Source organism: Lepus europaeus, chromosome 23 (genome assembly GCF_033115175.1).
Source record: "Lepus europaeus isolate LE1 chromosome 23, mLepTim1.pri, whole genome shotgun sequence".
Lineage (NCBI taxonomy): Eukaryota > Metazoa > Chordata > Mammalia > Lagomorpha > Leporidae > Lepus > Lepus europaeus.
In genome coordinates this window covers 5,950,437-5,971,244 of record NC_084849.1, presented here as the reverse complement: position 1 = coordinate 5,971,244, position 20,808 = coordinate 5,950,437, and the positions used below count along the sequence as shown (strand labels likewise).

Genomic DNA, 20,808 nt, shown 5'->3' with positions numbered 1-20,808 from the left:
CCTGGGGGGGAGGGCGGGGCGGGACTTGGGCTGAGGGGCTGGGGGGGCTGGGGGCCGGGGTCTGGGGCCGGGGCCGGGACTTGGGCTGAGGGGCTGGGGGGGCCGGGGTCTGGGGCCGGGGCCGGGGCCGGGACTTGGGCTGAGGGGCCTGGGGGGGAGGGCGGGCCGGGACTTGGGCTGAGGGGCCTGGGGGGGCCGGAGGGCGGGGGCCGGGGCGCACCCCCCCAGCCTCGGCGCCTTCGCTTTCCTCGAGTCGAGGGGACGCAGCGAGTCGCCTACCGAGCGCTCGGCCCCGTCCGCACAGCGTAGAGCCCCGCCGGCGCCCAGCCTGGGGCCCCCCCCGCGCCACGCTGGGGCCTCGCCGGGCCCTGACGGGGCGACCCCGGGCGTCCCAGTCCGACGCAGCGGGCGGCAGGGCCACCTGCTCCTGCTCCCCTGGACCTCGCGGGGACGGAGCTGCGGCGAAGGCCGGCGTGCGGGGCCCGAGAACTCGGGGCTGGCGCCGCGGCCCGACCCTGCCCCCGCCCGCCCGCGGCAGCCGGGAGCCCCCAGCGCGCCGCCGCGGAAGGTGGGCGCGCCCCGGCCGGAACCTGCGGCTCCGGGACCGAAGGCAGCGGGGCGTCGCTTCCCGGCCGGACGGCCTCCCTGCGCACCGCCCGGGCCGGAAGCGGCGGCGGCGCGGGGCGGGGCGGCCGCTCGACGAGCTGGGACCGGGACGGCCGCGGACCCTCTTCAGGCTCGGGCGGCGCGGCGGCGGTCTCCGGACGTCCCTCGCGGCTGAGGTGCGCGGCGGTTCCCTGGGCGCCCAGCCCGCTGCGCAGGCGTGCGGCGTCTGGCCGGGGGCGGGCCCTTAAAGGGGCCGCTTCGCGGAGCCCGGGGGTCGGAGAAGCCGGGGTCCCAGAGGTCGCGGGGTCGTGATGGGTGCAGGGTGCTGGGCGCCCCGAGGAGCCGCCCGCCGAGCCCTGCCTTCGGGCCAGGCCCAGGGGAGCTGCGGGCTAGGCGCCGTCTCCCCTTCGCAGCCCGCGCGCAATGGCTCACGTCGGCTCCCGCAAGCGCTCGAGGAGTCGCAGTCACTCCCGGGGGCGAGGGTCGAAAAAGCGGAGGAAGAACAGTAGGGACGCCTCGAGGAACTGCTCGGCCTCCGGGTCCCAAGGTCGCAAGGCCGGCTCCGCTTGCTTGGCGGCGGGTGAGGACTGTGCGGGTAGGGGACGGCCGGGCCGGCTTCGGGGGTCCCGCAGCGGGGAAGCGGGAAGGAGGCGCAGCCTGCACGGAAAGACCCCGGCCGGGCCGGGGGGCCTGGAAGGGAGCGCGCTGCCCTGCGCTCTGCAGCCGGGCCCGCGCTGCACCCCGCTCCCTGGGCGGCCGGGGGTCTCACCCTGCGCCCTGCAGCCGGGCCCGCGCTGCTCCCTGGCTCCCTGGGCGGCCGGGCCCGTGCTGCTCCCTGGCTCCCTGGGCGGCCGGGCCCGCACTGCTCCCTGGCTCCCTGGGCGGCCGGGGGCCTCATCCTGGAGCCTGCCGCAGGCCAGGGCAAGGACGGTTTTCTTCTCCCCTCCTGGCCCCCAGCCTCGCCTTCCCCCGGTGTCGCAGAGCGAAGCGAGCACAAGGCCCGGCGGAGAGCGCGCTGCAGCTCCCCCTCCTCTCCTTCCAGCTCCTCCAGCTCCCCGTCTTCCTCATCGTCCTCGTCCTCTTCCTCGTCCTCGTCCTCGAGCAGGGGCCGCAAGAAGCGGGGAAAGCACAGGCACAAGAAGAGGAAGAAGAGGAAGAAGAGGAGGAGGAAGCTGAGGGAGAAGGCGGAGACGCAGCCGCCCGAGGCGCTGCCGGGCCCCTCTCTGGACCAGTGGCACCGACCCGCTGGAGAGGGGGGTGGTGGCCCAGGTACTGAGCGGCCCAGCCTTGCAGGAGGGAGAGGACCCCTCCCCGGGGCCCGCCCCCCACCGCCCTCATCTCCCTTCCAGCGCTGACGGACGCGCAGAAGTCCCGCATCCAGGCCATGAAGCCCATGACCAAGGAGGAGTGGGACGCGCGGCAGAGCGTCATCCGCAGGGTGGTGGACCCCGAGACCGGCCGCACCAGGTAGGGGGCCCGGGGGCAGGGGCAGTGAGAGCGCCAGGCACCCCCTGCGTGAGGTGCGTGCGGGGGCTTGGGCCTGGAACCCTGTGCAGGGCGGTGCTGGCCCCACAGCCCTGGCACCAGGGACCCTGTGCAGGGCAGTGCTGGCCCCACAGCCCTGGCACCAGGGCTCAGCCTGCTCTTGCTGACCGACACACGCCCGCCCCCAGGCTCATTAAGGGAGACGGTGAGGTCCTGGAGGAAATCGTCACCAAAGAGCGACACAGAGAGATCAACAAGGTTGGTGCTGCCCCTCCCTTTGCCTCCAGTCCCAACCCCACCCCCGCTCTGACCCCTCCTTCCTGTGTGTGCTCTCTTCCCCAGCAAGCCACCCGGGGGGACGGCCTGGCCTTCCAGATGCGAGCCGGGCTGCTTCCCTGAGGCCCCGGCTGGCTCAGGGCCATGGACGGTGCTGGCCGCACAGCCTGGATGGGCAGCCCCCGCTGGGTGCAGGGCTGGAGGAGGGGGTCCCTGACCCCTGCACCCCCAACATTAAACGCATCCTGGCTAACTTCCTGTGCTGTTGCTTTCTGTGCTGGGTTGGTGGGGAGGGCACCCCTGACTTCCAGGGACTCCAGGAGCCCTGGTGGGGTTTCTGGGTGTCCCCACCCCACCACGCTCACCCGCGGGTCAGCCCACCTGGAGCAGACCCTGACACCCCCACCCCCAGCCCCGCGGAATCCAGGCTGACTCGCGGCGCCTAAGTCGAGTCACTCAGGCCTGGGGAGAAACTGCTCCCTGTGCCGTGCGTACTCGGCAGTGGAGGTGGTTAGGAGCCCAGGTGGGAGTCACCGGCGCCCGTCCGTCCCCACGGGTCACTGCGGATTTAAGCCAGGTCTGTGCCTGGGAAGGTGCTCCAAGGGGCCAGGCGCAGCGCGAGCCCCGCTCCAGCGTGGTGGGCGGCCCCTCCCCCCAGATGGCCCGCAGCCATCCCCTCCCCCCCAGGAGTGAAGAGACGAGAAGGAAGCCTTCCTGCCTCTTTAATCTGTAACAGACAACGACGCCGTCTACAGAGCACACTCAGGCCGACGGTGCAGGGACAGCAAGGTGGGAGGAGGCAGGACCCCGCTCGCACGCAGGCACACACGTGTACACGCACACACGCACACGCGCACACAGCCCAGACACCGATGGCACAGGACAGATGGGAGGGGCCAGCGGGTGGGCGGCTCAGGCTGGGGGCGGGCGGAGGGGGCGGTGTCTGCCCACGGCCTCCTCCAAGGTCCAGGTCCTAGGAGGCGGCTGGTCAGATCAGGGGTTCAGGGCACAGGTGGGAGGGGCTAAGGCTTCTACTCTAACAGGCCTGGGGCGGGGTGGCAGTCGGCAAGGCCTGCCTCACCCTTTGGTTACGACTGGTCGGGCCCGGGCGCTGTGGCTCGGCACCCAACGCTGTAAACATTTTTGGTATTTTGGAAGGGCTTCGCCCTCTCTCTCTTAGTTTGCTTCCTCAAGAGAATGTGCCAGAAGGAATCTTCAGGGAGGCAGCAGGCAGACCTGGATGCAGAAGAGAGACTCGCGTGGGGAGGGTGGGCTGCCCCTCACTGCCCCTCACCGGCTATGGCTGAGGGCCGCTGGGAGAGGCCCGGAGACTATTGCTGTGGTCCTTGGCATGGCTGGCGGCAGGGCGGGGAGGCAGGGAGCGCAGGGCCACAGCGCGGAGGCGGCCCCCGGGCACAGGTCGGGCCCCCCGCACCGAGGCCTCCCGGCCTTTATTGTAGGCGGGCTGAGACTTGCAGGTGCTTCTCTGGATGGCTGGTCACCGAGGCGGCAGGCGACACGGGTGACGTGGGAGGACGGGGGCAGGCACTGGCCACGGGCCCCTGGCGGGGCTGTGATTGTCGGGCCAGCGCCTTCCTGCCCGGGAGCAGAAGGGCTGTATATTGCACTTTGACTGCAACAGTTACATGGAAACTTGGTCCATAAGATAGTCCTTGCTTTACACAGAACTCCTGGAACAACAAAACGCTACATGAATACGAGTGAACCCTGAAGGCCTCCTCTGCACAAACTCAACAGCTTTCCCTCTGTGTAGACCCGGCCCTCGGGCTGTACATATCCACACACGGGGAGAGGCTAAAACCCCTCCGGGCACACCCCTGGCCCAGCCCCTGGGACCCTGAAGGTGGATCCAGGTTGGTGGCAGCTGATCTTCTCGGTGGGGACAGCCTGGCCAGGGCCAGGCGGCCTCTCCCACCTCAGGGAAGGTGCAGCGGCCGCCGAGCCGGGTGCTGGGGAGGGGAGGGTGGATGCTGAGGCCCGGCCTGCAGGATGGCACGGTGCTGGCTGGGGGAGATGGAGCCCCGCTGCCTGCCCCTGGGCTAATGAAGCCAGCCGTGGCTTCTCAGCTTCGGCATCGAAACGGAACTGGCGATAAAAAGACCTAAGTGTGTGCCCACCCACCCAGAGTAGAAACCCAGTGGAGTTACAGGGGATTGGGTGAGGCGAGGGAGCCCACACCCTGCTGAATGGGGCGGGGCCCAGGGACCCAGAACCAGGCTGGACTCCGTCACAGTGCTGGGTGTTTTCAATGTGGAGGGGCTGCGCTTGGTACTGAAAGAGTTAAGAAAAGGAAGCAGCCAAGGATCGCTCATTTAAAAAAACCTCATAGAAATAAGATTGAGAAGTAGAAAGGCGGTAGAAACGCGGGCGGGTCGGAGGGCCTCGGATGGCAGGGAGTGGAAGAGGAGGGTGGACCTGGCCGGGCCCTGTGGCCTGAGGCTGGGCTGCTCGGGAGCCCGCTTCCCCCTGGTGTGTACCCAGGCCAGGCCTGCTGCTGGACTGGGCTCCTGGTGGGGCAGGCGCACAGGTGGCCGGGGCCCGGGCTGCATAAATTAAGATATGGCCTTTCTCTCCTGCTCGCACGAGGGTCTGGCACGGGAGCCTTCTGTGTGGCAGTAGGTCCTGGGTCGGCAAATACTGAATTTTCATGCACGTCAAGAAGTCTGTAACCAGAGATGGTGCTGAGTCTCTGCTCCCAGAATTCAGTGCAAAGCCAGTGAGGTTGAACAGTTGAGCTCGAGTCAACAAGAAGCAGGCTGCACCCCTGTTGGAGCTGCTACTGAATGTTGGGGAGCCGGGGGTGAGGCCGAGTCAGCACAGGGCGGTGGCAGGCTGGAGCCGGGCCCACGCCTGGTGCCAGGATGCTGGAGCCCAGTGCGGGGCGGAAGGTCCAGGAGCACCTCCCAGGCCTGTCTTGAGTGGGGAGTCCTGGTCCCTCGGTCATCCTGGGGCTGGCTGGCCTCAAGCCCCGAGGACATGAGGCAGGGCGGGGAGGATGGTGTGGTGCGGCCTGTGTCCTGCGCGGGGCCCTGGGGCAGGCTCCCAGGTCACGTCTGTGCCCGTCTCCTGGCGGGCTGTGTAGCACCATGGAGACCACAGCGCCTCATTGACGATGCCCTACTTGGGGCCCACAGCTGTCCCCGGCTCAAGCCGGCTGGCCATGGTACGGCCCCAGCAGCTGGCCGCCATGCTCATGCTGCGCTGGCCCCGCTGGTCACTGTCCGCCTGGCTCTGGGTCCGCTCGTGCCGGTGGCCGGCCCCACTGGGCTGGGCCGAGATGGTGCGGAGCAGGTGGTTCCGGGAGCGCAGGAAGTCGCCCTGGCCAGGCAGGCCGAAGCTGCCCTTGCGGAGGGCCATGCGGGTGGCCGTGTTGCGGGCGGGCCGTGCCCGGTGGTTGTACTTGAGCTGGGCCAGGTGGGCTGCGTAGCCGTCGGTGATGAACTGTGGGGGCAGTGAGCAGGGCAGGCTGACGTGGGCGGCCGGGACCCTGCAGCCGTCCGCCTGCGCCCGGCCCTCACCGCGCCCACTCACCTGGCACTGCTGCTGTAGCTTCTTGGTGGGCCGGCCCACGATGTAGATCTGCATGGGCGACAGGCTGATGGAGCTGTAGACCGCCACGTCCTTCGTGGAGCCGTAGGCCGCGTGCACGCGCAGGTGCAGCTGTGGGCGAGACCGGCATAGGCACAGGCACGCCCCCATCTCCCCCCGCCGCCCCGCTCTTCCCCCAGACCCCCACCTCAGAGATGAGCAGCTTCAGGAAGTTGGCCTTGTGCCGCAGCGGGTCGTGCACCAGGCCGTCGCAGAAGGACACCACGCCGTGGGGGAAGTTGTGCTGGGCCAGCCACGCCACCACACGCTGCTTCTGCATGTCGGGCCGGCCCGTCACGTAGATGATGAGGTAGCCCAGGTCCTGCCAGTGCCTGCGGGTGAGGGGTGGGCTTGGGTGTCTCGTGGGCCTCACCCGCTCCGTGGGAGAGTGTCTCTGACCGTGCTCAGTACAGGTGATCGTGGCATGGCAGTGACGGCGGCAACGGCAAACCCTTACAGGGACTTCCTTGAGGCTGGGGAGGGGGTCCATCCCCTCACAGGTGCCCTCTGCGGGGGCCTCACCAGCCTCATCCTCCAGGGGGAACCCGGCTCCAGACGTAGAGGGGCTGTGCCAAGTGTTCCCCTGCTGGGCACCCCAGGTCCTGCCCGACCTGGTCTGCGGGAGCTCCCTGCTCCTGAGCCCGCCCACCCAAGTCCCATGGTGCCATTAAGGCCACTCACCGCACCACATCCACGGCCCCAGCCCGCACTTTGGGGTCACTGCCCATGATGGACACGCTGGCAGCAAAGGAGCCATCGATACTGAAGACGACGAACTCCGTGCCCTTGGGCAGCACGGTGATGTAGCTGTCGGCAAAGGTGTGGTCCCCCCTGGCCAGCAGGGGCCTGTTAGTCAGAACCAACCACAGCTCCTCCTCCTGCCCGGGGAGCCCAGCCCCGTGGCCCGGCGAGGCGCCTACCTGACCACCATCTTGACGGGGTAGACGCCCACTCCCAGGCGGTGCGTCTCGGGGATAGTGTAGGAGACACGGCCGCTGCTGTTGGTCACCAGTGTGTCCAGGTACAGCCACTCGCCTGATGGTGGCTGCGTCATGATGTGCACATCCACCTGGGGGCCCGGGCAGGCCGGTCATGGGTTGTGCCCCAGCCAGAGGGAGGCAGGGGCTCCCTGGGGCCCTATGTTCCTACCTTCTCCCCCGTCAGGGTGACCATGTCCAAGGGCCCATACATGAACCGGCCGGTCACCACCTGCGGGCCGTCCTCGTTGGCGACGGCGTCATTGATCCGGTGGTTGGCTGCCACGTTCTGGGGAGGGGAGGGGAACGGTTGGGTTAGGGCTGGGATGGGAGGTGGCTGGGGCCTCGGGGCTTAGCTCAAGCTCCTGTGGGCCTGAAGGGAGAGGCGGGCCCAGACTCAGGCAGTGTCAGCCATGCGAGAAGTGACGAAGCTTTGCTATGCTTTCCTGTCTGCAAGATAGGCCAATAGCATCACCCTCAAGGTCTGTGTGGGGGCCACAGACAGCCTGCGTCCCTGGACTCAGGGTTCCAAAGCTGTAACTGGGGTGAGGTGGGGGTTCCTGTGCGGGACAGCATGGCTTTGTGGCAGTCAGTTAAGCCACTGCTTGTGACGCCGGCATCCCATATCGGAGTGCTGGTTCAAGTCCTAGCTGCTCCACTCCCGATCCTGCTCTGTGCGAATGTGCCTGAGAAGGCGGTGGAAGATGGCCCAAGTACGTGGGGGCCCCTGCCACCCCTGTGGGAGACCAGGATGGAGTTCCTGGCTCCTGGCCCCAACCACTGTGGCCAGTGAACCGGCCGATGAAGGATCTCTCTCTCACTCTGCCTTTCAGAGAAGACTCTAGAACACACAGGACAGCGGCCCTGGCGCCTGGTCACAGGGGACCCTCACCCGCAGCTTCACGTGGGTCCTCCTGCGCTGCCACTTCTCTCTGGGCTTTGAGGGGGTGAAGACGGACACCTCCTTGCCATCCAGCTCCAAGACACTGGAGTTGTCGTGCCTCATGACCTGGGGAGGGGCAGAGGCTGGGGGCAGGCACAAGGGGCCCCACGGCCCTAGGAGCTGGCAGCAGGAACCTGTGGGTCCTGGGGAGCACCACGCAAGCCCCCCACCCCAATACCCCAGTCTGAACTCGTTCCCGCACAAGGGCTCCCCCGTCAGGCTCACTAGGAGGTGGGCCCTCCACCGCCCCCTCATCTGTGGGATGAGGCTGAGACACTGGCGCTGTCACTCAGGGCCGTCTGGTGAGGCTCGGGGGCCTGAGCAGCAGGACTGGTACCTGTCTCAGTAGGAAGGAGACCACGTCTGTTGACTCCCAGTAGCTGGCGTGGAAGAGGTGGGGCAGGGCCACCGTGGGGAAGGCCGTGAGGGCGTCGGGGCAGTACAGGGCGTAGTCGATCCGCTTCTGGCCCCACCACTTTGCAGCGACTGCCAGGAGGGGGCGCTGTGACTGCTGGGCAGCCCCTGGCAGGACCCCTGCCGAGGGTCACCTGGCCTCTCAGGCCGGCTCCCCCCCCCCCCGGCCCCTCCCTCCAGCTGCAGCCAAAGCGAAGCTTCTCCCAGGCAGGTGGCAGAGGGGAGCAGAGGTGTGGGCTGAGGCCACCAAGGAGCGTGAGGCGAGGGAGCGACATGCGGGGTCTGGGGGCAGGAGCTGCTCCTGTCCTGCCATAGCTCTCCCTGGGTCTCTCCTGTCCCACCTGTCTGAACCTCCAGGCAAGGCCCAGGGCCCTCCCCAGCACATGGGCCACCCCCATAAGCCCTGGATGTAGCAGGGTGCGTGATGATGCTCAGAGCTGGGGTCGGGGGGGCTGGTGCTGGTCATTAGTCTCGCCTCTGTACTCAGGGCCAGGTGACCCAACACCAGACAAGGCTGTGGAGTGCCCTGCCTGGTGACCACACACAGGAGGTGCCAGCAAGTGCCGCACATCTCACTCGTCCTGGCTCCCCAACTTCTGCCTGTAGCCCAGGTGATGGGGACCCCTGGAACCTCGTTGGTCCTCGCACTGCCTCATTCCAGTTCTGCAGTGGCCCTGGTCCCCAGCCAACCACAAGCACTCCCCTGTCCTCCCTGGGTGTCCAGTCCCCAGCCCAAGTCTCCAGCTCCCTGCTGGTCAGTGGGGGTTTGAGTGGCAGGGACTGGCGGGGACACGGTGAGGCGTGCCTGGCAGCAGTGAGTGACCCAAGTGAGAGGGGAGGGCGTGTGAGTGGAGGCTGGTACCTTCTCTGATGTCCAACTCAGGGAGGCTAGGGGCCCTCTCCAGGCTGGGGCTGGCCCGCCTGGCCCGAGGACGGGGCCCAGGAGGGGTGGGGGGTGGAGGGGGCAGGGCGAGCAGGGACAGGCGCCTGATGCTGGGGGTGTGGCTGAGCGACACGGGGGCCTCTGGGAAGCAAGAACAAGTAGACGTGGCTCAGCCACACTGAGGGCCACCAAGCTGTCCCATCTGCTCTGCTGGGGGCCTCTCCAAGGGGAAGGACACAGCCGTCAGGCTCTGGCAGGACCCTAGGACCGCAGCTGCGGGCCCCAGCACAGGGGGACTGAGGGCCGGCCCTGGGCTCTGCCTCTGCTGCTGAGGCTTCTGAGTGGGGCGGACCAAGCAGCAAGAGGGGCCGGGCCGGCTCCTGGAGCCTGGGCGCCGTGAACACTGGCGTAGTTCTCTACTCACTGGATGCCAGCAGCAGCCTGCCCCAGCATGGCCGCGCTCTCCAGACACGGCCACCTGTCCTGCTGAGACCGCGGCGGGAGCGCAGGAGGCGAGGAGGGCGCTGCACTCACTCTGGGCGATGCTGGACGCTGTGTAGCTCTCGGCCATGCCCGACACCTGGCTGGCAATGCTGATCTCGCTGGCCCGCCGGAAGCCACGACCTGCAGGGGCTGTGCCGGGCGAGGAGGGGGCCGCGTGCTCTTGGAAGACTGTGTTGTGGGCCTGGAGTGCATCCGCTGCAGGTGGACAGGGACCAAGGCCAAGGTGAGACAAGCCCAGCCCAGCCCAGCCCAGCCTCCAGCAGTGGGGGAGGGGGGTGTGGGGTGGGGGAGGCCAGCGTGCACCTAGGCTGGGAGGGGCTGTGCCAGGGCCACGGGAGCACAAGACTGAGAGCTGAGGCGGGGGAGGGAGGACGGACAGACGGGCACAGACAAAGGGCACGGAGGCAAGGCACCGGGCACCTAGCCCTGGCCACTGTTTCCTACACTCGGCTCTTCAGCTGAGCCCTGGCAGCCCCACTTGCACCAGGGCCTCATGACCACAGCCCAGGGCAGCAGGGCTGGCCCCATCCTGAGTTTGAGGGTGCTGACCACAGGGACCTGAGGCAGCCCCAGGGGCCCCTCACGCACACGCCACGTGGGGTGGTCCCAGTAGGCGCTGAGGGCTCCAGCCAGCCTCTTCAGGCCAGAATGAGGGCAGGACAGAGCCTGTCCTGGGAGGGTGGCTGGGCTGGAGGAGCCACATCTAGACAGGGTGCTGCAGGGTCTGGTGGTCCTCGGGGCGGGAAGGAGCATGACTCCTTGCTGGACCCAAGGCGTCTCCAGGTGCAGGGTGGGACCAGGCTGGCTCACGGCTTACCCCGTTTCTTGTCTGCCCCGCCACCGCGGAGGAGGGCCCCTGTCACTGACACTGCGTGGCCCGTCCCCGGGGTACTGTGCCAGCCATCTCTTTGGGGTCGCAGTGGCACCAAGGCCAACTCCTTGGGACCTGCCTGCCTAGGTCACCGTCCTCACCACCAAGGTCCCCCCAGCTCCAGTGGCCAAGGCGGGCGTGTGTGTACGGGGGGGGGGGGGTGTCCCTGAGCCAACAAAGCAGTTGTCACACGAGTGGGGGTTACACACACTCAGCACAGCCCGGGCTCTGGCGGGGCCCGTCTTGCCAGGTGAGCGCGGGAACAGGGATACTGGTTTCCAGGAAGCCATCCCCGTGCGGGAGAGGGGGCAGGGGGCCGCCCTCCAGGACCAGCTCGGGGTTTCTCTGCACGGTGTCGACTAGAGGCAGACGGAGAGAACAGAGGACAAGAACAGACACTCCTGTGGGCTGTCTCACAGGTACGACATGGACGCGGGCTCCTCGAGGACCAGGACACACACACACGCGGGGTGGGGTGGCGGCAGGGAGGCCCTCGCCCACGCTCCAGCCTGGACCCGCTGGCTTCACGGACTCTGCTGTGTCCCATCGCTGGGCCAGCGCCTGCCACAGCGGGCCCCAATTCAGAGAGGGTCCCTCCTGGGGGTCTTAGCTCTGTTTCTGCTGGAGGGAGGCTGGGGCAGTTGTGGGGAAGGGGGCGAGTGTGGTCCTGTTCTCCCATAAACCCAGGCACCCGGGGTGAGGGCCTGACCTGTGTTCTCTGAATGGCGGGAACATGACACACCTGCACCCATGCCCCGTGTCCCGCCCACTTAGGGAAGAGCCAGGGCTTGGGCCACAGCACTGGGGCCACCTCTGGCCTGCAGAATGGAGGGGTGGCGTCAGCTCCCACCTCCCCCCAGGGGAGCCGGGGCCAGGGGTCTGCAGTCAGTTTACCCAGCAGCGTGGAGGAGCCGTCCCCCAGCGGGTAGCGCTGGTAGCGGGGGATGCTGAAGGGCGGCAGGGCGTGGAACCGGCGCTCCAGCAGCGGCTCCAGCCGGGAGGCTGACGGGTCCGCAGGGTGGAAGAGGTTGTAGACCTGCTGGCAGGCCGGCCGCAGCTGGAAAACTGGGCGGGGGGAGGTCGCCAGCTCAGAGCTCGGCCCTGAGGTGGCAGCCAGGGGTCTGTTTGGGTCATTGTCTCTAACAAGCAGGACATTCCTTTTAACAAAAAAAAAGTCATGACATGCTACTGTAAAGAAAGTGCTCTAAGTACAGAGCAGTTACGGTGAATGGCGCCTCCTGGGAAGCTCCCTTCCAGCCCAGAGTCCCGGGGTCCCCTCCCTCCACTGCCGCTCCATGCATCTTGTGGGCGCAGCCCACACTGTGCTGGTAACTGCTCCTGGCTTGGGGGCAGTCTTCCCATCTGTAAAATGGGACTGTTATTCAAACAGCGTCATGGAGTTAGGGGAATCACGGATGCCAGAGCACTGGGAACACACTTGCCATTCTGCACCTCATTACGCCTCGCTTTTATTTACCCATTTTATTTATACTTACTTAAGAGAGAGAGAGAGAAAGTGAGACAGAGAGGGAAAATAAGCGCTCCCATCTTCTGGAGTGATTCTCAAATGTCCCCAACAGCCAAGGCTGCGCTGGGCCAAAGCCAGAAGCTGGCGAGTCCACCCAGGGCTCCCACCTGGGTGGCAGGGACCCAAGCACTTGAGTCGCCACTCACTGCCTCCCAGGGTGCACATTCGCAGGAAGCTGGAGTCATGGGTGCTGCAGAGGGCTGGTGTTGTGGTATAGCGGGTTAAGCTGCCACCTGGGATGCTGGTATCCCATGGGAGTGCCGGTTCAAATCCCAGCTGCTCCACTTCCTATCCAGCTCCCTGCCGATGTGCCTGGGAAAGCAGCTGTGCGTGGCCCAACTGCTTGGGTCGCTGCCACCCATGTGGGAGACCTGGATGGGATTCTGGGCGCCTGGCTTTCGCCTGGACGAGCCCCAGCCATTGAGGCCCCTGAGGAGTGAATGGGCAGATTTACCATCTCCATTTCTCTCTCTCAACCCCTCTCTCTGTAACTCTGCCTTTTAAACAAATGAAGACATCTTTAAAAAAAAAAAAAGCGTGGAGCCGGGCACTGCACGCAGGCCCTCCTCTGCGGGGTGCGGCACCATTTGTTCTCCTTAACAGAGGATGCGTGGAGTTTGGGGCCTTCCACTGTTTGTCTGCAAGACTGTCTTTTAACTGGCCTTCCCCTAGGGACGGTGTTGAAGTTGACCCTGGACTTCCATGATCTCAATGCACTTCAGTGCCGGTGGCCCTGGGGGGAATCTCTGCAGGTTGTTCAGGGGTTGTCGGGAAGCAGGACCGTCCGACCGTCTTGGTAGCAGCAAACGCCACACTGCCCCTGGGGGCTGCTCCCCTTTGCACCGGGTGTGAGCTCGCCTGGCCACTGGGGAGTCACAGCTCCCCCTTCTTGATGGTGCTGCGCCTCCAGGTATGGAGGGGCAAGGGCACGGGGTCCAAGTCTGGGGCCACCACTCACCCGCTCTCGGCGAGTGTCTAAGTCTCTCCAGGCCTCAGTTCCTCCTCTCTAACCAGAGTCCTGTGAGGATCATGGGGACCCCAGAGGTGCAGGGCAGGAATGACCACCCTGACGGGCTCTGGTGGGGCCCAGCCCACAGAACCACCTCCCTTTCATGCAGGCTGTGAGCAGCCGGGTGTTGGCCCCTCGTTGTACCCAGGAGGCTTTGGGGCTCTGTGCACTCACATCTCATCCAGGGGAAGGACTCTGGGCCTGGGAACCTGGGTCTGTGCCCATGTGACCCTCCGGGACCCCAGCGTCCTGTCTGTGGAAGGACTCTCTGCTCCCAGGAGATGAAGCGACAGGTGTCAGGGACTGAGCTGCCGGGCCAGGAGCAGAGGAGAGCAGCCAGGAAGCCGGCTCTGGAAGGGCCTGGGGTGTGACCACAGCCCTGCGACAGGGGTCTCCTGAGATGCCCCTGCCCAGCTCAAGTATGCCACAGGGCTCTTACCGTCCAAGGCAGGGATGACCGTCTTCCTCAAGGCCAGGACCAGCCCCAACGGGCACCCGAAGAGGAAGAGGTCAGCGATCTCAAAGTCGAACTTGCCCAGGGTCCCCGTGCCGTCCAGCATGGTGGAGCTGCTTGAGCGGCGGGCACTGGGCTCGCTCCTCAGCATGCTGGCATGGAGGCTGCAACGGGGACACCCAAGGTCACACCAGCGGCCTCCTTGGGGTCGGCCTTCCCCCAGCCTCAGGAAGGAGAGGCTGGGCCTGGGGCAGCTGCCCAGCACCTGCCAGGGCACTTTCAGAGACAATGGGTCCCAACCTCTCTAGGACACCTACTGCCTTGGGACAGCCCTGACCTGGGCTATGCTGCCCCAGGTCAGTCCCCCCCAACTCTGCTACAACCCACGCCACCCACAGGCTCAAGATAACCACTGGTACGTATGAGACGACAGCCCCCGATAGCCATCTCCTGGCCCGGTCCTCACGTGGGCAGCTGGCCCATGGGGAGTGAAGGAGCCCCCCTGACTTCCTCGGCCCTGAGCCGTCTGCCCTCTGGGGTCTCCTTCCTCCCCTGGAGCGGGCCCCGGGGTCGGCGCCCCCAGCCCTGCCAGCCCTGCCCACCTGGACAGGAAGGCCTGGTGCTGCTGGATGGTGTCCAGCTCATAGGAGGACGAGTCGCTCCTCTTGCGGGGCAGCTGTTTCTTGGGGTCCTCAGTGCCGTTGCTGCGAGGGATGTCGATGTTGCTGCGGCTCAGGTGTCGACTGCTCTCCAGGCTGGAGCCGCCGCCGCCGCCGCCGCTGATGCCGCCACCGCCACCGCTGCCACCGCTGCCGGAGCAGTGCGCCGTGCTCACCAGGCCGCCCGGGGACAGCAGGTCCGCGTCCTGGAACAGCCCCACGGAGGCTCACTGCCAGGTGGCCACGGGCCCGGCCCCCTCCCAAGTGTCCTGGAAACTGCCTCCTTTCTGACTCCAGGCCCAGCTGGCACCCCCAAGCCAGAGGGGAAGCCCTTGTCCCCTGCTGGCCCCAGCCCACTGGCCAGTCCTATCAGCCCTCATTCCTGGCCCGACTGGCCACCAAAGGGCACTGGGCAGCACAAGGACTCAGGGCCTTCCCTCCCTGCTGGGAAGGGGGCAGGGTCCTCTGGTCCTGCCTCTCGGGACTGGAGCCTCTCTGGTGCTGGCCCTGGTTCATACTGTTGGTCAGTTGGGCACCATGGTCAGGCAGAGTAGGGGGCGGAGCAGCACATGGGGCAGCTGCTCTGTGTGGTATATGGGAGACTGCAGGCCTTGGGGGAGGTCTGGGGTCAAAGGAGGGCCTGGGTACCTGCACGCTGGCCACGCTGCCCCGGCGGCTGCTGCTCTGGCTCTCAGACACCGGCTGGTTGCTGTAGCATAAGGCATCGAACGCCAGGACGCCCCCAACGCAGTCCCCAATCAGGCAGACCTACAAGTAGGGAAGGCCCAGAGATCCGAGCGTCTGTCCTACTGGCGGGGCATGAGCAGGGCCGGGCTGGCCCCTGGGCCTCAGGTCAGGCCCCGCCCCACGACCTTCCCTCCCCCATTCCACAACTCACTTGCCCATTGAAGGTCACACCCTCCTGGGACTTGATGAAGTCCCCGTAGGCCAAGTTGGCCCGCTGAATCACCGTGGCAACCGCCTCCTGGTACTGGGGTGAGGAAGTGGCCAGCAGGGGCAGGGCGGCCAGGGGGATGTGGTCCTGGCTGCTGGACAGACAGCCCTCGTCGTGGCTGTAGGGGCTGAGACTGGGGGTGAAGGGCCAGTCAGGAGAGAGCGGATGACCTCGGATTAGCCCAAACGGCTCCCTCCCTGGTCTGGGCAGCAGGGCACACAGAGCTGCCTGTCCCCAGATCTCGGCTGGAGACTCAGGCCAGGCCCTGGGCAGGCTCTCAGGAACAGGCCCTTCCGGGGAGGCCTGCATCTCAGAGGCAGCTCAGCATCGCCGCGGTACAGACTGGGAATCAACCTCAGCTGCCCACTTGGGTTTTGCTGCCTCTGGGTAGAGGGGGCCAGGAGGCAGGTCTGGATATTGGGGGAGGGGTCCCAACACAGGATGGAAACCCACCAGCTGCTCAGGGCAAAGGTGGGCGCCAGTGAACAAACAGTACTCACTTGGAGACGAGGGCGAAGGCGTCCGAGCAGACAGGTGGGCAGGGCACCAGGCGGATGGCCAGGTGGCCCAGGGCGCTGGGGTAGTGCACGCGCATGACCGTGTCGAACACGGTGGCGATGGTGTTGGCATCGCCCTGCTTGGAGCTGGGGTCCCCGGCGCCCGTGTCCAGGATGGTGCCCCCGTGCAGCACCAACAGCAGCACGTGGATCTTGGAGGGTGGCGTGGCCAGCGGCTGGCTGACTTCATCCTGCAGGGGTGGAGGCGCACGTCAACTCCCAGGGCACTGTGCGCTCTGCCTTGGCCCAGCTGCTTCCTCGGACAGCCCTGGTTTCTGCTCCTCAGCTGTGGGGCCTGGGGTCCAGCTGCTACCACTCCTTCCCTAGGACCCTCGTAGGGATGGGTGCCTGGAAGAGGAGCTGGGTAAGCCAGGTTGGTGCTTCCTCTTCCCAGGGGCATAAAGGGCATGGCTGGGGGGGGGGGGTCTGTTCCTCCGAAGCAAAACTCCACCTCCTAGAGGAAGCCAGGGCAGCGGCTCCCGGGGCTTCTGGCCTGGAGAGGATGCAGAGGCTCAGCCTGGCTGTGGCTCTGAGACCTGCATGCCTGAGTGGTCGGAGCAACCACAGCTCGGTGGGCAGTGACCCGGCCACTCTGCCTGCAGCAAGCTCTCCCTCCGTTGCACGTGGCCTCCTCCCCTGGCCCCCAACACCAAAGTCCCCAAGAGCAGAGATGTCCTGGCAGAGGCGGGACCCCAGCACCTCAGAGCAGGGACAGTGGCATGGGTCTGTCCATCTGATTATAGGGTCATAACCCCACCTTCTTACTGGCCAGGCCTGCTGGAGAGATCAGAGTAAGAGCCTGGACTTCCAACCAGTGCCTGGGGAACATAACTATTTCTTTAAATGAAGAGTTGGCGTGAGGAGACCCAGGGACTGCTTGAGGATCATCCGGTTGCCCTGAGGTCAAGCTTGACCAGCACCCAGAGCTCCTCAGCTCAGCACATGTCCTGCCAGCCAGAGCTGTGGCCCCGAGCCCAGGGACCTCCCCACTCCTCCCTGGCCTTGTGCATTTGGTGTGCGATGAGCTGGGGGTGGGGCAGGGCCTGAAAGGAGCCACTGGACTGCAGTGGACTCCCACTGGGGAGACAAAGTGGCTGAGGCCGTCCACAGGGCCTGTAGTAGGGACAGCTGGCCTTGACAGGGTCACCAAATAGTAGGAGGAGGGGGCAGCAGCAAGATCCAGGAGCTCACTCAGAGCTCGGAAAGGTGGGCAGGGGCAGGGCCCAGGGGCTGATGCGGTCACCAGGAAGTGCAGAAGAAGGGCCAGAGCCACAGAAGGCTTGGGGTGGGTGAGAGAGGGAGGAACCTGTGGGAACGTGGGGCATGGGACAGAGGGGGGATGGGCAGCCTCCATCCCAGGAGGGGCTGGGTCACACGGCTTCTGGTGGAACCACCCCTGGCTCCTTACGGGGCCTGCCCACTGCTGGCTGGCCTGGGTGGAAATGAACTCACAACCCAGGGCACGGCAGAGCCAAGCCGGCTGGAAGAGCCAGATGCCCCATTGGGCTAGGTGGGCAGGGGCTGCTCTGACCCAGGGAGGCGATGGGCTCGTGGAAGAGAAGTCCCCGCAGCCCTGGAAGCTGTCAGTAGCCCCTCTAGCCCCCAATACAGCTTTTCTCAAGCCCCCAGAACCCCAGGGGGAACGGAGAGCGCCAGGCCACCTCTTCCTGTCTGTCTGCAAGGCCACCCCCTTCTACAAAGCCGGGCGTGGGGGCTCCGGTTCCAGGGCTGTTGCACACAAAGGGATCTGACTTTGAATGGCAGTGCCCAGAACCTGCTGCTGGGATCTAACGCACATCCCGAGGCAGACCCCGAGCCCCAGGCCCTGTCTGCCCCTCCCCTGGGGCTGTCGGAGCTGTGTGCACTGCAGGAGGGGCAGGGGCTCTGTTAGCTGTGCCTGGCTGGCAAGTGCAACTGGAAACCAACACCTGGGAACCCTTCTCGAAAAGCCTACTTTAACAGGCCTTGACGAAAAACCCCCGGAGGGCTGAGGTGGCACGGAAGCTCCTCTTCCCCCAGGAGGTCCCAGGATCCCGCCTCAGGCAGCTCATGGCCAGAGCCTGGTGAATGGAGCACGGGACAGCCCAGCCCAGCCCCTGCCCGGGTGCAAACAGCTCTGACCCCTGCCCACGGGTGGAGGAGGAGGGGGTGTGAGCTCCGGCAAAGAACCCCTGAAGCGGACACAGGCGCTACCCAGACAGCTTTATTGGACACGGTGAGCCCTGCCCGCCCCCACCTCCCGCCAGGGCTACACCAGTTCCGCCTGGGACGACCTTCGCTTCCTCCCCTCCCGTGGGTTTCTCTTCAGGAACAGCAGACAGGCTGAGCACAGGGTGAAGATCTTATTTTTGATCTGGAATTTACAAGTGTCTCATCTTACTCTCCCATGGGCTGGGCTCGGTCAGGGTCTTCCTTGGGGGCTGTCTGTCTGGGGTCCCTGCTCCCAAGGGACATGGGGGCGGGTGTTGGTGGGTGCCACAGGCCTCTCCGGGTAGCAACCTGGTCAGGCGTGGGTGTGGTGTTATAGGTTCCAAGTTCTGCCTCTGTAGCCCCCAGGGACCATTCTTCTGCCCCCTGCCCCCTCTCCTGGCAGCTGTGGGGACCTCGGGCAGCCAGGCACCCACCTCGATGATGTTCAGCTGTTCCACACTGGAGGCCACCCTGAACTCAGGGCCACTCTGGCGGTACAGACCATCTGCAATGCAGAAGTCCTGCTGTGAGCCGTGGCTGCAGAAGCTTAGGCCCAGGGTCCCCCTCCCCAGGGTCGGAAGGGAGGGGGTGTGGCCTCGCAGCTCGCAGGGCCAGTTACCCTGGTTGTCCTCCGGCTCCGGGCTCTCGATTTTGTCCATGAGGTCATTGGAACTCCACTTGGTGATATCCTTGGGGAACATTTCCTCTGAGTCAGAAAGGTCCTCTAGGGAGGAGAGAGGGGGCTTCAGCAGGCACTGGGGTCCCCCTGGACGCCCCTGTGCCCCTCCGTGCTGGGCTCTGCTCTCCCCCTTCCCTAACAGGGACTTCACCGTTCCAACCACTAACATGGCATTTAGTGCGTCCCGAAGGTTGTGCAACCTCCCAGAGTGCTTTCATCACCAGGTGGAAGCCCCCGACCACCAGAGCCAAGTCCTCCTCCTTGTCTCTGCCCAGTCCCGGCTACCAGGCATCAACCACTGTCTGCAGGCGTTCACCTCTTCCAGACATCGCAGGGCCAGCACCTGCAGGGGGCGGGTTCCAGGAACCCCCTGACTACCAAGACCCTGATATACAATGGTGTCCGCACATCCTCCTGCACACACTGAGTTATCTCCTCTTGCACACTTACTACAATTTAAACAATACATAAATAACTGTTATACTGTGTTGGTTTTAAAACAATTATTTTGGGGGAGGGAGAGAGAGACAGAGACAGAGAGATCTTCCATGCATGGGTTTATTCCTCAAATGCCTGCAATAGCCAGGGCTCGGCCAGACGGAAGCTAAGAGCTGGGAACTCAACCCAGGTCTCCCATGTGGGTGACAGGGACCCAGGGACTTGAGCCGTCACTGCCGCCTCCCAGCGTGTGCATCAGCAGGGAGCTGGAGTCAGGGGTGGCCTCGGGCCCAGGCGCTCTGATGTGGGATCCCAAGGGGCATCCTGACCACTTACTATGCTGTATTGTTTGGGGACTAATGACAAGAAAAAGTCTGTACATGTTTCACACAAACACAATTTTCCCCCCAAATATTTTCTATCTGTGGAACCTGAGGAGCCTGTGGAGCGTGGGCTGTGGGTGGGATCACATGACGTGGGCACGAGCCAGGGCTGTGTTCCTTTTCATGGCTGAACCATGCTCTGTTGTGAGGACAGATGACTTCTGCTTAGCCACTCGGTGCCTGATGATCCTGATTTTTTTTTTTTTTTTTTTTAAATACAGAGCTCTCTGCTGGTTTATTTCCCAGATGCCTGCAATGCCTGGGCTGGGCCAGAGCTGGGAGCTCAGAACTCAGTGTGGGTTTGCCCTGTGTGTGGCAGGGACTCAACTACTTGCGCCGTCACTGCTGCCTCCCAGTGTCGGCATCAGCAGAAGCCAGAGCCGGGACTTGAGCGCAGGGGCTCTGAGAACTGGTGTCCTCACTAAGAGGTCAGAGACCGCCCCCGTGATGCCCACGGACGTGTAGCCTAGTGAGAAACGCTGCAGCCAGGACTCGTTCTGCTCTTCTGGAACTTCCACCCAGAACCACCAGGGCCGGGGCAGCTGTCTGGCTCCTGCCGGGGACCAGCCCCTGGCCACTTTTCCCAGGCCACTGCTGCTCTGGCACCTCCAGCTTTGCTGTCTCCTCTCTCTAATGGCTTCTTCTACATGAATGTCTGTTTCCCTCTTGTCAGGAACACAGAGCAGCTGGGAGGGGCGGGGCGCCACCCTCAGCAAGGCCCCCGGAGTGGAGGTGGGCTCAGGAAATGACTGCCACCCATTCCAGTGGCTCTGGCCCCAGGGTCAAAACAGGCACCTCCCTTTTGGCCGGACCCAGACTCCCCAAGTCCCTTCCCATTAGAGCCAGCTGGCCAGTGAGCTAAGATGCCAGCTGTATGTGGCTCTTCAGTCCCCTAAGCCATGCAGGGAGTGGCACAAGAGGGCTCTGGGCCTGTCCCCGTCCCCTACCCCACCCCCAGAATGAGTCCTCATTCCTTTATCTTTTAAAAAATTATTTATTTGAGCGGCACAGACACACAGCAAATGAGAGCTTGCATCCACTGGTTCACTCCCCTAAATGCCCACGATGTCCCAGCTGGAGCTGGGAACACATTACAGGTCTCTCACAGGAGTGGCAGGAGCCATTACTCACTGCTGCCTTCAAGGGTGTGCACTAGCAGGAGGCTGGAGTCAGGCGCCAGAGGCAAAAACTGAACCTGGGTACTATGATGTGGGACACGACCATCCTAACCCCCAGGGTAAACACCTGCTTCCCTGTTCTTTTCTGAGTCCTGGTGGGTGAACCGGGGCTGGCTCAGCCACCAGTCCACAGAGGGACTGTTTCCCCAGGCTCGCCTGCTAGCCCCTCCAATGTGCGAGTGTGCTATGTTCACAGTGCAACCCACCATG

At 65.1% G+C, this 20,808-nt stretch overlaps 2 protein-coding genes across 6 annotated transcripts in view; one reads left to right on the top strand and one right to left on the bottom strand.

The window, feature by feature from the left end:
• Positions 1-685: 685 nt before the first annotated feature.
• On the top strand, positions 686-2,612 carry ARL6IP4 (ADP ribosylation factor like GTPase 6 interacting protein 4). Its single transcript, XM_062182258.1, has 6 exons — positions 686-782; positions 1,020-1,186; positions 1,564-1,875; positions 1,956-2,073; positions 2,280-2,349; positions 2,434-2,612. The coding sequence occupies exons 2-6, from the start codon at positions 1,030-1,032 to the stop codon at positions 2,488-2,490; spliced, it is 714 nt and encodes a 237-aa protein (XP_062038242.1). The 5' UTR covers positions 686-782; positions 1,020-1,029; the 3' UTR covers positions 2,491-2,612.
• A 471-nt stretch (positions 2,613-3,083) lies between these two features.
• The window catches only part of PITPNM2 (phosphatidylinositol transfer protein membrane associated 2), a 159,156-nt gene continuing 141,431 nt past the window's right edge, over positions 3,084-20,808 (bottom strand). Inside the window, exons 9-27 of one of the 5 annotated variants that reach the window (XM_062181974.1) lie at positions 18,540-18,644; positions 18,355-18,425; positions 15,674-15,921; positions 15,117-15,306; positions 14,867-14,986; positions 14,162-14,424; positions 13,545-13,723; positions 11,463-11,633; positions 10,778-10,927; positions 9,728-9,892; positions 9,173-9,334; positions 8,234-8,382; positions 7,846-7,962; positions 7,126-7,242; positions 6,897-7,045; positions 6,658-6,807; positions 6,125-6,308; positions 5,920-6,048; positions 3,084-5,829 (exon numbers count right to left, since the gene is read on the bottom strand). In XM_062181974.1, the coding sequence (XP_062037958.1) occupies positions 5,506-5,829; positions 5,920-6,048; positions 6,125-6,308; positions 6,658-6,807; positions 6,897-7,045; positions 7,126-7,242; positions 7,846-7,962; positions 8,234-8,382; positions 9,173-9,334; positions 9,728-9,892; positions 10,778-10,927; positions 11,463-11,633; positions 13,545-13,723; positions 14,162-14,424; positions 14,867-14,986; positions 15,117-15,306; positions 15,674-15,921; positions 18,355-18,425; positions 18,540-18,644 (3,143 nt within the window). In that variant the 3' untranslated portion in view covers positions 3,084-5,505. The remainder of the gene's footprint in view (positions 5,830-5,919; positions 6,049-6,124; positions 6,309-6,657; positions 6,808-6,896; positions 7,046-7,125; positions 7,243-7,845; positions 7,963-8,233; positions 8,383-9,172; positions 9,335-9,727; positions 9,893-10,777; positions 10,928-11,462; positions 11,634-13,544; positions 13,724-14,161; positions 14,425-14,866; positions 14,987-15,116; positions 15,307-15,673; positions 15,922-18,354; positions 18,426-18,539; positions 18,645-20,808) is intronic. The other 4 variants (XM_062181975.1, XM_062181977.1, XM_062181976.1 and 1 more) reach the window with 4 other exon arrangements.

Coding starts and splice junctions, on each gene's coding strand:
- ARL6IP4 (XM_062182258.1), top strand. CDS start 1,030: ATGGCTCACGTCGGCTCCCGCAAGCGCTCGAGGAGTCGCAGTCACTCC. Junction 1,876..1,955: donor AGAGGGGGGTGGTGGCCCAG/GTACTGAGCGGC, acceptor TCTCCCTTCCAG/CGCTGACGGACGCGCAGAAG. Junction 2,350..2,433: donor GACACAGAGAGATCAACAAG/GTTGGTGCTGCC, acceptor TCTCTTCCCCAG/CAAGCCACCCGGGGGGACGG.